The sequence below is a fragment of the Perognathus longimembris genome, chromosome 13 (assembly GCF_023159225.1).
Source record: "Perognathus longimembris pacificus isolate PPM17 chromosome 13, ASM2315922v1, whole genome shotgun sequence".
NCBI lineage: Eukaryota > Metazoa > Chordata > Mammalia > Rodentia > Heteromyidae > Perognathus > Perognathus longimembris.
Genome location: NC_063173.1, coordinates 47,537,723 through 47,554,381, shown reverse-complemented (window position 1 = coordinate 47,554,381; position 16,659 = coordinate 47,537,723). Strand labels below are relative to the sequence as shown.

Here is a 16,659-nt window from a genome sequence, read left to right as displayed (position 1 = left end):
AAGGCTAGCTGCTCTACCACTTGAGCCACAGCTCCACTTCCAGTTTTAATGGTTAATTGGAGTTAAAATCTCATGGGGAAAAAAAAGAATAAAACATGGCTGCAGTCTTGAGTTACAATCTCGAGCAGCAGACCTCCCGTACCCTCCCCCCCAAAAAAAAAATCTCATGGGGACTTTTCTCCCTGGGCTGGCTTTGAACCTTGATCCTCAGATCTCAGCCTCCTGAGTAGCTAGGATCACAGGTGTGAGCCACCGACACCTGGCAGCGGTGAGCAAATTTCTATGTGCAGATAAAAGAAATCCACCACAGGGCCAGAAGATAGGGAGAGAGGATAGAAAGATGAGCAGACACCAGGATGATTAATTTTAAAGGTGTATTAAGATCTTGAATCTGAGGCAGAGAGAAGAAATGGCCTCATCCGTGAGAATAGGTTCTGAGACTGGCTTGCCTGTATAAGGAGGTTTTGTGTGCCAGAGCCTGCGGAGACATGCAAGGCTCCACTCTAAGTCTGTACTGCCAGGATGCTGGTGGGGGGGGGGGTGCTGACAACACTCACAGACTTACTGAGCCTGCCGTGGCTGACTCACGGCCCCATTCATACGTGCAAGGCCTAGCCCCAGTACTTCAGAATGTGAAAATGAAGAGCTGAGGGTGACCCCTAATCCAATACAAAGAGGAGATATAGACTCAGACAGGAGCATGAAAACTATGTGAAGACACAGAGAGAAGGCCATTGAGAGCCAAACGGAGACCTCCCATGATTTTCAACTTTGCCCTCCAAAGCCATATATTTGCATCCACAGATGCTGCCCGGTCTGAAGTACGTTGTTAAGGCAGCCATCACAGATAAATATAGTTTGCAGTCCATTAACCCTGAATATTTGGCCTCCATTTTCAGGTAAGAAAAGAAGTGACTTTACCAAACACATTCACTTTTGAATGGCAGCGCCAAGACAGGGATCCCAGGTCTTTCTAATTCCAAAGCCTGTGCTGTGATTGCTTCTGTAAACCAGTAAGAATCTTTACATACAGCATTCCTCATGAAGACTTTTAGAGGATGCAAAAAGAGGAAACAACATGGTGGCAAAAACACTAATATCTAAGCAACAGAAATGGACATTAAAATGTTACACCAAAAGGAAAAATACTCTTAAAAGTCTTGAAAGCATGGACACCAAGAGCAGGTGGCTCCCATCTATAATCCTATCTACTCAGGAGGCTGAGATCTGAGGATCTTGGTTCAAAGCCATTCTGGGCAGGACAGTCCAGGAGACCCTTATTCCCATTTAAGGACCAGAAAACCAGAAGTGGGCATTATGTCTCAAAGTGATAGAGTGCTTGCCTTGAGCAAAAAAGCTCAGAGACAGTGCCCAGGCCCTGAGTTCAAGCCCCAGGACTGTAACACACACACACACACACACACACACACACACACACACACACACACACACGCCTGGCTCCCATGTCTCCTACATCAGCCTTCCAGTACTGCGATCCTTTTCAGGCCATGTGCTAAATCTGAAGCAGACTGTGTCTAGATGATGAGGTTCTTAGGAACTGGGTGAGATGGATAGCCAAAGTTGTGAATGCCTCATTTTAAAAATTGAGTATTTCACTTCCTACTTTCAACCATGTTTCCCTCTTAGCAAGTCCTGGAATGCCGAGCCATATTGTCACTACAAACAAACACACTTGTTAGTGAGTTTGTGTTCTACACAGAGAGCTGGCCCTGTGAAACCACAGCAAGTATTCTCTGAAACGCAGTAACTTCCTGTTGGAGCACATGCCACTAAGGGCCCTCGAGTTCTAGCTGTCTCCATCTTCAGAACTCAGAGGAGGCAAAGCCTGCTTGTAGATCTTTCCCTAGAACAAGGGCTTGCTCTCGGGAGTCACTTCAGAAGTGTTAGACAGGTGGGAAGAGCAGTTTGTGAAGAGTGCAGTTCTGAGCCTGGGGATATGGGCATAGGAGCTATCTCCTGGTGCTAGGGCTCAAACTCAGGTTGGATGTCCCTTAGCTTTTGTGCTCAAGTGTTCTACCATTTGAGCCACACCTCCACTTTCAGATTCCTGCTGGATAATTGGAGGTAAGAGTCTCACAGACATTCCTGCTGGGGCTGGCTTCCTGTGTAGCTAGGGTTATATAGGCGTAAGCCACTGGCCCTGGCTTAGGAGTCCACTAAAGAAAATCATTTTAATTAATACATAAAAATATAAAAATTGGAAAGGGGGAGGAAGGAGGGGGGGGAGAGGGACGAGGTAACAAACAGTACAAGTAATGTATCCAATGCCTAACGTATGAAACTGTAACCTCTCTGTACATCAGTTTGATAATAAAAATTTGAAAAAAAATATAAAAATTGTGATTGCATATTATAGGGTGCCATACATTCATGTATGTGTGGCATATGTATACACTGTATACTGCGTGTCCACATATCAGTTCTTTATGGAGAAAACACTCAAACTGCTTTCTTCTAGCTTTTTGAAATGCACAGTACATAACTGTCTACAGGCCAGCCAAACCTCTTACCTTTGTCTGCTGACAACCTGGTCCTGTTGATCTTCCCCTGTCCTGCCCTCACCCTGAAGTTCTCCCTAGCTTCTCCAATCAACTTTCTCCTCACATTCCTCATGGGAGTGAGATCATGGGGGCACTGTGTCTTTCTGGGCCTGGCTTATTTCACTTAACATGATGCTTTCCAGTTCCATCCCTGCTGCTGCAAGTTTAAGGAATGCATTCTTTTTCATGGCTGAATAGCACTCCATTGTGGACATGTGCATGTTCTGGGGGAAAGGCTCCATATTCCATCGGCCTCTCCAAAGGCAAGGATCCCACAGAGTTTGGAACCAATGTCTCAACTGGGGGTGGGGTGGGGAAGGGGGCTGAGGAGCAGGTGGGTGCCATTTTATCTTGCTAGTCTCTGGACAGCAGGTGCTGTAGGCTCTCAGACAGGCCCTAGTCACTCAAGCCTCTTACACTGGCTCCAAGTCACTATTGGAGAACACAGAGGTTTAAAAGAACCAGTTTGTCCTTGTCTGCAAAGGAAGTCCAAGGCCTGTTCAGCAAGTCACCATGTTTCTTCTCTCAAGCTAGGGCAGGTGTCTGCAGAAAAAGGGGCTGGGGAAATCAAATGAGCCTTGCAAGAAAATGATGACAGTAGCACTAGAGGCAAAGGAAGGCAGCCAGGGGAATGACATGGAGGGGAAACCAACTCATAACATGGGTACTGGAAAATCAGCCTCTGTTGTCCTATCTCCACCTGTCATGAAAAGAGGCAGCTACAATGGCAAGGAAGCTAATGACTGCTTCCCTCTGCCCCCAGTGTTGGTTTGGACAGTCTCCTAGCACCTCTGCCCTTACAGCCCTTCCCGTTCCTTAGATGCTACCAAGAAGCAACAACCAGCCGCTGCCCTTTCTCAGGAGCCCCATGTGAGGGGCATGTGCACAGCTTGCACACATGAGCTGTGCCAACAGGACCCACAAAGCGGGAGACGTGGGAGGGCTGCGGGAGGCTCTGGATGCTGGTTCTGGCTCTCAGGGCTTCCCCTTCCCCACCATGTGGGGGAGTGAGAAAGGCAGAGGGCCAGCAATTGGCTTCCAAACCAGGACCTGGAAGTTCAGAGCCGAGTGGAGCTTCCTGGAGTGTGAGCTGTTGCTCTCAGCTCCATCCTGGGCCTCCAACTATGCCCTTCCCTTTCTTTGTACCAAAGGGCCTCTTAGCAACTTTGTATTCAGTGCCGAGGGACACTGAGCTCTTCCTTCTCATTTCCAGGTCAGGAATGGTGATGGAGAGGCGGAGAGGCGGGACAACCTAGAGGGAGTCTCACAGTAGCAGGAGTTGGGTGCAGACTTGGGCCTGAGTGTAGAGCACAGAGGTTCTTTTCTGAATGACAGGCTGTCACCATCTCCACATTTAACAGACTGTCAGGGCCTGTCACATGCTAGGGGGAAATGAACAACTAAGCAAGGCTCAAAGTGACAATGAAGAGATTCCACAAGTCAGGTCTGGGCAGGCCAGGAAGGGGAAAGGGCTCCTTGGCCATGAACCTTCTACACCTGACAGGTTTCTCTCCATCGGTCACCATGTACCTGCAGAAGGGCAAATGGAACATGTGAGCTGTCCTTCCATGCTAAAATAATTGGACCAATGAGGGCCATCTGTGCACAATTCAAGGCCAAGGCCGATGGAATCCTGAGCAGTCAGCAGCTCTGGGGATTACGGGCAGCCAGCTGACAGGAGAGGTATTTAGAAGCTGGTCTGTTTTCAGTTTAGTTAACACTGTAAAACTAAACTAGCTGCAGAACATTTGTTGGTGTGAACTGGAGGTGAGCACTCTACCTAGGCACCTGATGTGCTTTTCTGCAGTACTGGTTTCAACTGTAAATGACTGTCTATCTTATAGTGTCACAAGCCAGAAGTCTTGGACTTCCAAAATCACAAAGCCATAGAGCTCTGAAGCAAGAGACCTCACACACCCAGGAGGGAGCGTTCAGGTGGGAAAAGAATGATTATTCACACCTCCCTCCTACAGCCACTCAAAAGATATCCAGCTCAAAGCCTCATGGCTAATTAGGGCAGGAGAGAGGGGGCAGGCCACCCCCTCAGTATAAAGCTCCAGCAGCTTCTGCTGCAGAGCCTCAGGGACACGGTCCATGCAGCATGTGGGGCCCAGAACGGACTGGATAAACACAGAAGCACGTACATCAGGATCCTGCTTTCACCGGAGTGCTGCACTTTACTTTGAACTCAGAACCTTGAACTCTCATTTGGCTTTTCTGCTCAAACATAGTATTCTTAACACTTGAACGACAGCTCCATTTCTGTGGGTTTTTTTTTTCTAGTTAACTGCAGATAAAAGTCTCCGAAAGGGGGCTGAGAATATGGCCTAGTGGCAAGAGTGCTTGCCTCGTATACATGAGGCCCTGAGTTCGATTCCTCAGCACCACATATACAGAAAATGGCCAGAAGTGGCGCTGTGGCTCAAGTGGCAGAGTGCTAGCCTTGAACAAAAAAGAAGCCAGGGACAGTACAGTGCTCAGACGCTGAGTTCATGGCCCAGGACTGGACAAAAAAAAAAAAAAAGTCTCCGAAAGTTATAGGCGTGAGCTACCAACACCCAACTACCCAACTCCTGTCTTGTTTTGTTTTCTACTTCCCGTTCCTCATACCTCAGCTGATAACAATTTCCTCCTGAACTAGATGCCATTAGCTACTAAGCACTTCATATACCTGATATCTTGGTTCTTTCATAGTCCTTGAAATCAGAGCACTGGCAAGCTACAGATTTATATTGAAGGCATTCTGCTTGGTATCACAGGGCTAAGAGATAGATAGCCGAGAGAGTAGCTGGTGCATAGCACCAGCTCCCAGGGATAAAATAGCACAATCTATCCACTGGCAGTCCACGTCAGAGAGCCCAGTCAAGGCAGAGGTTCTTGCTGAGCAAACAAACCTAGACACTCAAAAGGATGGCCACAGTGAAAGAAACCATTTCATAGAAAAAAGCCCCTCCCTCCTACCTACTGACGCAGACATGGCATGTAAAGAACAGCTTGACACAATGACTCAGATCAGACACTGCTCTACAGTTGCCTGATGAGAGGCTTTATAAAAGGCCTTTCCTATGTCGGTGAAGGAAGAGAGGTTTGTTTTTCCTTTTTTTTTTTTATGATTCAGGAGGCTTCCTGAAAAGATGTAAAGATGACTCCTGTCAGGGAAGTGTAAAGCTGCAGCCGTGATGTGGGGGAAGGTGTAATGGGGAAGCGGATGTAAAAGGTACAGCTGATGGGAGGTTGGGCTTCTGGTCCTTAGTGGCTGAGCCAGCACTGCACAGCCTGCTCCCACGTCCGTAAGCTCAGTGCTGCCCTCCAGTGGCCATCCACCATAACACAGCCTGCAGGGCAATGTGGACTGGAGCGGCCCTCCACCCACCCAGCCCTAGATTCACACCCCACCATCTAACGTCTTCCTGTTGGGTATGATCACCCTAAGAGGAAGAAAGCACCAAACCCCAACACAACCAAGAAAGACCCTTTCTTTCCCTTTGTCCAGCCAACAAAAAATGTCTTTGATTTTTAAATTTCCTTTTAAATTTTAGAAGGTGTAAAAATCAGGATGATAAGATTTTTCTTTTTGATGGTACCCAGGGTCTCAGATGTGTTAATCATGGGGCTTGAACTCAGGGCCTGGGTGTTGTCCCTGAGCTTTTTCGCTCAAGACTAGCACTCTACCACTTAAGAACAACAGCTCCACTTCCAGTTTTCTGGTGGTTAATTGGAGATAAGAGTCTCACAAACTTTCCTGCCTGGGTCAGCTTCAAACCATGATCTTCAGATCTCAGCCTCCTGAGTATGTAGGATTACAGGCGTGAGCCACTAGTGCCCAGCTACTGAGCAGTTTTTTTGTTTTTATTTTGAGACAGAATCTTGCTAAGTTGCCTAGACTAGCCTTAAATATTCACTCTTACTTCTGCTTCCCTAGTGGCTGGAATTACAGGCATGGACCACTATGCCTGGCAGAATAGTGAAACTTCTAAGTTGAAATATATTTTTTGGGGGGGAGGGGCAGTCCTGGGGCTTGAACTCGGCCTGAGCACTGTCTCTGGCTTCTTGTTTTTTTTTTTTGGCTCAAGGCTAGCACTCTACCACTTGAGCCACAGTGCCACTCCTGGTTTTTTCTGTATATGTGGTGCTGAGGAATCGAACCCAGGGCTTCATGTATACAAGATGAGCACTTTACCACTAGGCCATATTCCCAGTCCCTAAGTTGACATCTTAAGCATCAGGAAATCCCCTACCAGGTTCTAATCTAGTTTGTTGTTCTTGCCTCCAGCTGGCAAGCAGCAGTTTTCCACACCATGCCCCAGCTTTCTCCCACCTTCCCTCCTGAGGAGGACTCTAAGCTGCTGCCACTCACGCTCAGGAGTCCTTGCTTGGCAGCTCTGGGGCAGGTGATTCCGCCACCCTGGCCCGTTTGCTGAGTTCTTCACCCGGTGGCTCCTCAGCTGCTTCCAGCTTGCGTTTCGGGGAAGCTGGGCCGCTGGGAAGTGGTCTGGGGCCTGTGGGGAGGTAGGTTGAAGGGTCACAGATGGGACATACAGGCAGAGGACCCCACACTACACAGTGACAGTTCTTTAGGGGCAGTGAGTCTGGAGCAGGCTGCTCCTCAGACCCGCCCCTGCCTTCCTTTCAACATTAACTGCAGGAAACCCTTTCACCCAAGGCCCTTGCCATCTGAAATTAACATACTTGGTTCCCTTAGTATCTCTGTGCCCCTGGAGGGAACCGAAGCACCTCTCTGCATGTATTCATTTTGGCCTTGGCCCTGAATGACTGCAGTGGTGGCACAGGCCACAGAAGGTGACAGGCGGCTAAGAAGGCTGTGGACCAGAAGCTGCTCCTCTACTCACCTGTGCCGCTGATGCTCCCAGCCTGGCTTGAGTTGGGCTCGGTCACAGGGTGGCTGAGGTCTTCCACACAGGAAGGGACAGATGCCAGGAGACCTAGGGGGAGATAGGTGCAGTCAGACTATAGCCCGGCAGGACTACAGAGGGTTGCAGGGCACGAGAAACCAAGGGACAGAGAGCAGAATCATGACAGGCTGTGTCTCCTCCTCAGGGAGACACACCCAATCCTGCCCAGCCTCGTGGCCTGTGGCCCAGGAAGTCAACTTCTCAGCCTGGAAGACCACACTCATTCTCCCTTTGCAAACACTCCGAAAGCTCCATCTATCCCTCTGTTCTGTAGGTGATGGTGGGAGAGGGGCAATGGCTACTTACAGAGTCCCCGGTATCGCGAGAGCTGCTGGTAGATCTGCTTCATTCGCTCAATGTTGAGCCGGCTGGTTTCAGCATGGTTGACAATGGGCCGTGGGTAGTCTACACCAATGATGCACTTGGCTGCCTTCTGAATTGACTCTGGGGCATTCCAGGGCTCGTAGATGTATCGAGAGGGGAAGCCTTTCAATTTAGGCAGATAGCGCCTGAAACGTACACATCCAGATACTAGTCAGCACACCTGAACCCTTTCAAAAAGGCCTAGGGCATCCCAGCCTAGGAGGAGGCCGCAGAGGTTGGGAGCCAGAGAGCCTGGCCTGCATCCTCACCTGATGTAGTCCCCACTGGGGTCTGTGCGGCGGCCGAAGCCCACGGGGCAGTAGCAGTGGAAGAACTGTTGGAAGAAAGCACTGCAGGACAGCCACATCCAGCTGCCGGCATTCACGCTGAAGTCGGCATCCAGGAGCAGCTCATCAAACACCTAGGGGGAGGGGAACAACCAGCTTCCTCGGGAACTTGTGGCTACAGTTCTTCCCAAGTCGCTGCAGCACCCCAAGGAGCCAAATTCCTGTGCAGAGTGCCAGCCACGGAGGATGCAGAGGCCTCTTGGACCCCGGGGGTCCCACCCCATCCTCCGGCCCACAAGGGGGCTGCCCTTTGCTGGACCTGATCATAGGGTACAGGTGAGCTTCCGCTCAGAAAGCACTCACCCGAACCCCGCTCTCCCAGCTGACCCACAGGTCCCCGCGGGTGAGGAAGCAGGCCACAGCGTGCCTGGCCAGGTGGTGGATCCAGCCCTCCTGCCTCAGTTGGGTCATGATGGCGTCGATCCAAGGGAAGCCTGTTTTGCCCTCAGCCCATTTGGCCAGGGCCTCAGGGTTGCGGTCCCAGGGGATCTGGATGCAGATGGGGTTCCCCTCCATGCGGTCAAACCTGGGGTTGTTAGTGGCCGCCGTGTAGAAGAACTCTCGCCACAGAAGTTGCCCAAACAGGGACAGGGGAGGGGTGCTGTTCCGCTTCACCTGAGGAGTGGGCACAGTACGGCTCTTAGCACTGTGCCACCCGCAAGAAAAACCTGGAGACCCCAAACATGGTGGTGGTGCCAGATATACAGGCACTACCCTTGGAAGTGACACGTGTGCCTGAGAGGCAAGGCCCGGGCCCTGTCAGCTAGGCTACCGCTCTGTGCGACATGCGTGACCGCCACCAGCTGTGGGAAGGGACACGGCTGCGGGAGACTCCCCAACGCTGGCCTTGATCCTCCACTTTCTAGAAGGTCAAAGGGAACTTGCACATCCCCACATATAAAATATAGTCTACACATGAAACAGTCTGGATCTGGGGCCTCAGTGCAAATCAGGATTACCTACAGTTGTAAGACTACCAGCCAAACTGCCTATGCTATCCACACCACAAAATCTCGACTCTAACAAGGATGGAAAATAATATTAAAAATGTAGATGCAAGCGGGCATCGGTGGCTCACACCTGTGATTCTAGCTACTCAGGAAGCTCATCTAAGGATGAAAGTTCAAAGCCAGCCTGGACAGAAAAGTCTGTGAGATTCTTTTCTCCTTAGCCAGCAAAAAGCCAAAAGTGGAGGTGTGGTTTAAGTGGTAGAGTGCCAGCCTAGAGCAAAAAAAGCCAAGTGAGAACATGAGGCTCTGGGCTCAGGCCCCAGTACTGGCGCATGTGCATGTGGAGTACATACACACACACACACACACACACACACACACACACACACACACACACGATGCAGAAAAAACAATCATCTAAGAGCCAGGTGCTGGTGGCTCACACCTATAATCCTAGCTACCCAGGAGGCTCAGATCTGAGTATTATGGTTCAAAGCCAGCCTAGGCTTTGAGAATCTTATCTTCAATTAACCACCAGAAAACCTAGAAGTGAAGCTGTGGCTCAAAGTGATAGAGCACTAGCCTTGAGAAAAAGAGCTCAGGGACAATGCCTTGGCCCTGAGTTCAAGCCCCACAAAGAAAAAAATTATCTGAGAAATCCCAAGGCTGACCTGCTATCCTCTCTTCTGGGAATCCACAACACAAGGTTGTTTGCCTTTTGTCGGCATAGCCCAGCCCAGCATGCAGCAATTCCAGGCCAACCTTCTATTACTGATGAGCAACTGCTGTACATGGAAGTCCCCTTTAAATTCCCTATCCTTGCCTGCTATCCCTTCTGGGATAGCAGAAAATCTGGGTTGGTTTAGATCAGTGAATCTGTGTGTGCTTGGCTTTGTTACTTCTTGAAAATCAACTCTTTTCCACCTCTGACCAAGCACCTACAAGACCCACAGCCCAAGATTCTTTTCAGGGTACTGGCAGGCCTGATTGGATCTAGTACATGTGGCTGTGCACCTCACCTTTTTATACAGGTCCCACAGGCGGTAATAGAAGAGGCGGCAGGAGAGGCAGCCGAAGCGCAGGTAAGGGCTCAGGCCTGTGGGGCTGGCCAGAAGGGAATTGGCATTCATCCGGGGTCTCTCATAGTTGGCAACCCAGGCCTGTGAAGGGGAAGAAAGGTGGTAAAAGGAAAGGCCTAGTTGTTGGGGGGCGGGAGGGGCTGGACAAGGGGCAAGGTCCTGGGGGCTTGAGGGTTTTCTTGAAGTCAAAGAACGAAAAAAGCATAGAGCTCACTGACTCTCTATGGTAGCAAAGGCGGACAGGGAACCACTTCAGGGATAAACAAGAGGCCCATGCTTTGTCCTGACTTTGCCCCTCAGCCACTGTGCTAGTAAATAAGAACAGAACTCCTCATCTCTGAGACTTAAATGAGAGAATTCCGTTAGCACGGAACAAACTTTGTAATTACACAGAAGAAAAAAAAAATCTCCCTGGCTCAGCTCTGGTCACCAGGGGCCTGAGGCTGCTGTAGCAACATAGATACCCACAACTCTTCACCACTGTTCAACAGCAGCCAGGGAAGGCAGGAACTCACAAGCTACTTCTGAGGACCAACAGAGACATTCACTTCTGGGGCGGCTTGTCACAGAATATGATCAGGCACGTTTTTATACTCAACAGCCACTGACACAGGGCTTTACATTCCTGACTTTCCAAGCTACATGCTCTCATTCCATCTCCACTGTTCTTTACGCAGCAGCCATTCTGAACACAAGAAGCCAGGTTCCAAAGGCTCCTTGTCCTCTTGAGGTTCTAGAGAGGGAGATGATTGTAGGAAACGTGGGACCTGGCTTCTGACTCCAATTCGTCTCCTACATTACAGCTAGTAACTACTGTCTCTTCCTCCCTTTCTTCACCCTCTTCTGAGACCACCCACACACCCCACCACCCTTTAGATGACTGACCTTATGGTAAGGAACCCAACTGGGAAACACCTCAACTTTAGGCCAATGAATCTGAGTTCTCCTGACTCCTCTCCTCCCCTTCTGGGGCCATCCCCATGGCCAAGGCCTCCACTTGGCTTTGAGCCCTCCTTTCTTCCTTTCTTGCATAATTGTTTTAATAGTTTCCACTCCAAGAACATTAAAAAATGACCTCATGTCTCCTCTCTGCAGACCAAACTAGAGGAAACCAACCAAGCAACCAACCACCAAAACAAAGGACCTGTGGTATGCTGTGGGGCTCCATAGGAGGCCCTGTTTCCTACTCCGCAGCCCATTTGTTTCCATCCATGTATTTCCCAGCCCCCACCTCTGCTTTCCAGCCCACCTGGCTGCTCCCCCGCTTTACCACTCAAACTCACAGGTGCCCAAGGGCCTCCAGGGACTTCCTGCTGGCGTTTACTGCCCTTGCACTGTGGAACTCTCAGTAGCACAGGATCCTGCGCTCACTCCATCTCATTCCTCTATTCTCAGGGTCTCAGTGACTCCCCAGAGACACTCTCCTGGGTGTCTCTCACCTGGCTAGCTGCTGCCTCCGCCTATCACAGGCTCCACCTCCTCTGCCCACCCTTCAATGTTGAAGCCCCAATATTGGCTCTTGCCTAGATCCTCTGGTCCCATAGCTCTCTTGGCCACATCTGTAGGTCATAGCCCAGATGGTCCATCCAGCTGCCTTGCATAAACACTCCTCTTTTTTTTTTTTTTTTTTGGCCAGTCCTGGGCCTTGGACTCAGGGCCTGAGCACTGTCCCTGGCTTCTTCCCGCTCAAGGCTAGCACTCTGCCACTTGAGCCACAGCGCCGCTTCTGGCCGTTTTTTCTGTATATGTGGTGCTGGGGAATCGAACCTAGGGCCTCGTGTATCCGAGGCAGGCACTCTTGCCACTAGGCTATATCCCCAGCCCATAAACACTCCTCTTTAAACCCACATTTCTGTTGGCTTCCGATTCAGAAAAATCTCGTTCTATTGACCAAATGTTGCTCAAATATATCCTTTTATTTCTCTTCTCCACTGTGACCAATCTGGTTTAGATACTATCTACACTGGACAACAGTGACAGCTTTGGACTGCTCCCCCTCTGCATTATCTGAGCCCCACAAAAGTTCGCTCTCCACGCTGGGACCAGAGTGCTCATGGTGTTCTCAGGACTGAGACCCAAATCTTTTTCCCTTTTTGTACTGGTACTTGAACTCAGGGCCTTGCACTTTCACTTAGCTTTTTCATTCAAGGTTGGTATTCTACTGCTTGAGCTATACCTCTACTTCTGGATTTTTGCTGGTTGATTGGAGATAAGTCTCAGAGACTTTCCTTTCCAGGCTGGCTTTGAACCTTGATCCTCAGATCTCAGCCTCCTGAGTAGCTACCATCACAGGCTCGATCCCCCAGTGCTCAGCTTAATTTTTCTGCTTTTGCAAAGCATGCTGGGAAGAAACAACTTTATTCTTCCAGTTGTGTTTTTTTAGGTAGTTGCTTTTCCACACAGATGTGCACCCTGAGCACTAGTTTAGCCTTGGCCATTTAAAAAACTTTCATATGCTATTTAAGCTCTTTAGAATCTACACACTTCCTCTTCTGTGGCAGAACCCAGCCTGCTGGACATATCAAGATTCCCAGACTGGATTTTACAGACTGCAGACTCATGGTGCAATTTAATATGTCTTCCATCTGTGTATTGCCTCCAACCTGGTTGGTTGGTACCAGGGACTGAAGTGGGCTTATGTTTGACCATTTGGGAAGTTTAAAGGGAACACAATACCTGTCTGTGTCTATTTATGGTGTTAGTGCATTGCTGAGGGCCACTTACTACTGGGTGCTCACTTACTATTGAATAGACCCAAGGTAAAGATCATAGTTTGCCTTTGTGTGTGTGTGTGTGTGTGTGTGTGTGTGTGTGCGCACGCGTGCGGATCCTGGGCTTAAACTCAGGGCCTTGACACTGTCCTCGAGCTTTTTTTGTTCAAGATTAGCTCTTTGCCACTTGAGCCACAGCTCCACTTCTGGCACTTTTGGTGCTTAATTGGACATAAGAGTCTTGCAGGGACTGGGAATATGGCCTGGTGGCAAGAGTGCTTGACTCGTATACATGAAGCCCTAGGTTCAATTCCTCAGCACCACATATATAGAAAATTGCCAGAAGTGGTGCTGTGGCTCAAGTGGCTGAGTGCTAGCCTTGAGCAAAAGGAAGCCAGGGACAGTGCTCAGGCCCTGAGTTCAAGCCCCAGGCCTGGCAAAAAATTAAAAAAAAAAATAAGAGTCTTGCAGACTTTCCTGCTCAGGCTGGCTTTGAACCATGATCCTCAGATCTCAATCTTCCAAGTAGCCACCAGTTCCCACAAGCCTCTCCATCCCATTTTGGCAACAGCATCTAACTGTAGAAAACTCCCTTTCCTGAATTAGTGATTACCCACTAAGAGCACAGTAATTGAGTCAGAGGACACATGATCCAAGTCAAGCCAACTAAGTAAGATTTGCCTCAGGACTTTCCTTTGACACTGCTCAAGGAAAGCTTAGATGAGAACGAACCATCACAGAGGAAAGCAGAGCCGAGAGATGGAGAAGAGCCTCTTCCTAGCATTTGTTGGACACCTGAATCTTGCTATGCCTGAAAGCAATGCCTTAACTCCTGGTTATGTGTGTTACAAAGTTCTCTTTTTAAAAAGCCAACTGCAAAAAGATCTCATGCTCTTTCCTCCATAACCTGCTCAACATTCAATATCCCCTGTTTTTTTTTTTTTTTGGCCAGTCCTGGGCCTTGGACTCAGGGCCTGAGCACTGTCCCTGGCTTCTTCCCACTCAAGGCTAGCACTCTGCCACTTGAGCCACAGCGCCGCTTCTGGCCGTTTTCTGTATATGTGGTGCTGGGGAATCGAACCTAGGGCCCGAGGCAGGCACTCTTGCCACTAGGCTATATCCCCAGCCCCAACAATATCCCCTGTTTAATGTGTATCATCTCCAGCAGATTGTGCTCCTAGAAATGTCTCTGTGCCTGTCTTGTTTACCAATGTTTCCAATACCTAGAATATGTTGGCACAGGTAGCTACTCATTTCAGACTTCAAGGTCTACAAAAGGTAAAACAAAGCTTCAACTCCTGTGCACGAGGCACCCTTTGCTCTCCCAGGTACCTAGGACATGGTATTTTCTCTGACCAACCTTTTTTTCTTTTCTTTTTGCAATACCTGGCTTGGAAATTCAGGGCAATATGCTTGTTAAACAAGTGCTCCATAACTTGGGCCCTTGGCCCAACCTTTGACTGTAAGGCGAGCCCAAGAATTTCTGGACAAGGTTTCTGTGTTTTTCTTTTTGTTCCCAGGGGTTGAATCCAGGGTTTTGTCCATGCTAGGCTTACATGTGGCTAAGCTGCATCTTCAGGCAGACAGAAGAAGCTGGTCCCCTCGTGGCCTTTGGATGTTGAACCTCAGCTTTTGGTTTCAGCTGGTAGAAACCTCCAGATAGGATCAAGGCTTCTGGGTTTAGGGAGGCTGAGACCATTAGTACAGCTGCCAGTTCTGGCTAGGTACCTGCAAGGCTGGGAAAACATTCTTCCCAAGCAGGCCTGCCTTGACATCCTTGTTCCCATGTAATCATCTGGCTGTTGGGCAGAATGCCTTGCCAAATGAGCAGGAATAGAAAACACAGTGCCTTTAGGGGCTCAGTCTCCAAGCTGGATGTAGGGGCGCGGAATAGGGGGCTGGCAGTTGTATCTGGAGAAGTTGCTCTGCTCCTCTAGTCACAGGGTGATGAGGGCCTTGCCACAGTGCTGAGGAGTACCTTCTGGGGCCTCAGGCCCTCTTCTCTGGCCAGCCCCATTGCTCTGGGAGGTGGGCCATGTGCTCCCTGGGACCAGGTAAATGGAAATGGAGATCCAGAAAAAGATGGAGGACATTGACACAAAATGATTGACCGTTTGCATTTACTAACCAGGAACCTTTTTGTAAGGGGAGCTGACTGAGAATGGAAAGACAGGATTATGCAAACACTGTAATCATACAGACCTAGGTCTCACTGCTACTTACCTAGTGTGTGACCTCAGGCAAGATCCTTCACTTCACTAAGCCTCAATGTCATACTTGATAACACTGCCTTGTAGGGATGCAGGAAAGACTAAATGAGAAAATGCTAGCAGGCCCTGATCCGAGGAACAGCTCAAGGACCAACACAGGTAAGGACTCTCAATGGTAGTGGCCACTGGGAGGGGTTTTCACTTTTCACCAGTGGCACTCAGGAGGCACCAAGCAAGGGACACGGACCTGACATAAATCGGCTTCAGGGGTGCAGGATCTGCAGCTCTGTGGCTTGGAATAGGGCCATACCTTCCGTTCCAAGTGTTTATCCAAACGGGCAAGAGCTTCTGTCTCTCCTCCTTGCCAGACAGCTGGGCCAAGTCCTTCAGTGGGGAACCCTGCAAGAGAAGCAGCAGGTCACAGAGCTGGAGGTCTTATCCTTGGAACGGAGAAAACCCTTCACTTTTAGGATCTTCTAGGTCACTGTGGTTCCTTCCCTCCCCGCTGCTGCCAGTTTTCTCCTCTTTCTCTTGCCTCCCCCATCCCACCCCTTATCAATCCAGGCCACTGAGAACCAGCCTGGTTCAGATTAGCTGGCAGGGACTATAGTTTTCCAGTGGGAAAACCTGATTGGGTTCAGATCAAAAAATGGAGGGAGAGGCAGGGAGCAGCAGAGGAAGGGTGGAGTCATCCTGGTATTGAGAAGCCTGTGGATATACCAGTACCAGACAGCCCTTCTACTCTCTTAAGAGAGGTCGTACTCAAGTAAGAGGTATGAGCTAGAGACAGACTGTAGAAATATGAATGGCAAGACTGGACGAACACATAGAAAAAAAATTAATAGTGACTGTCTTGGAGGATGATATTAGATCTACCTTTGCTACTCTGGATTTCCTGAACTTTCTATAATAACAGATACCACTTTGACAAGGAAGTTGTTCTCTATACTGGAAGCTGTGGTCTGAAAGGCTGAGGGGTATGCACGCACCTAGCTCCTCCAGGGAGGGCACGCCATAGGTGTCGTCGTGATTCTCCTGGATCTCAGCCCTGCAGCTCTCCATCTGCTGGCTGGTCACTGAGCCCACTGGCTTCTTGGGCAACTCCATGCGGCTGATGATGGCCTGAAAGCGCTTGTAGGTGAGGGGAGGCTTCTGCCCGTTCAGCTCAATGATCCTGGGGAGTCCAAAGCACCCTGGAATCACTCATGAGGCCCTGTGCTGTGGGTCCCAGCCCACCCCAACAAAGCCCAGACTTTGAAGCTTTGATGGTGGCTTCCTCTTCTGCTTTCACAGGTCCCACCCCTGAAAGGAAAGGAGGGGACAAGGAAGGCTGCATCTCTATTTTACCGAGAGGGAAAATGAAGCCCAGAGAGCTGCAGCAGGTGCCTCAAGTAATGCAGCAGGGCAGGCCAAAGCCAGGACTCAATTCCAGGTTCCTTGTGTCTACATGCAGCCTGCCTAAAGAGACTGACTGTATCTCTCTCATCTCCACTGGCCTTCTAGGTACCTGGCCTATTTGACCCTA

The 16,659-nt window shown here is 49.6% G+C and overlaps 1 protein-coding gene across 2 annotated transcripts in view; it reads right to left on the bottom strand.

The window, feature by feature from the left end:
* The window catches only part of Cry2 (cryptochrome circadian regulator 2), a 30,118-nt gene that overhangs the window by 1,707 nt on the left and 11,752 nt on the right, over positions 1-16,659 (bottom strand). The window contains exons 4-11 of one of the 2 annotated variants that reach the window (XM_048359613.1): positions 16,124-16,308; positions 15,445-15,533; positions 10,154-10,294; positions 8,488-8,799; positions 8,107-8,258; positions 7,781-7,983; positions 7,412-7,504; positions 6,880-7,060 (exon numbers count right to left, since the gene is read on the bottom strand). In XM_048359613.1, coding sequence (XP_048215570.1) covers positions 6,921-7,060; positions 7,412-7,504; positions 7,781-7,983; positions 8,107-8,258; positions 8,488-8,799; positions 10,154-10,294; positions 15,445-15,533; positions 16,124-16,308 — 1,315 coding nt within the window. In that variant the 3' untranslated portion in view covers positions 6,880-6,920. The remainder of the gene's footprint in view (positions 1-6,879; positions 7,061-7,411; positions 7,505-7,780; positions 7,984-8,106; positions 8,259-8,487; positions 8,800-10,153; positions 10,295-15,444; positions 15,534-16,123; positions 16,309-16,659) is intronic. The other variant, XM_048359612.1, reaches the window with a different exon arrangement.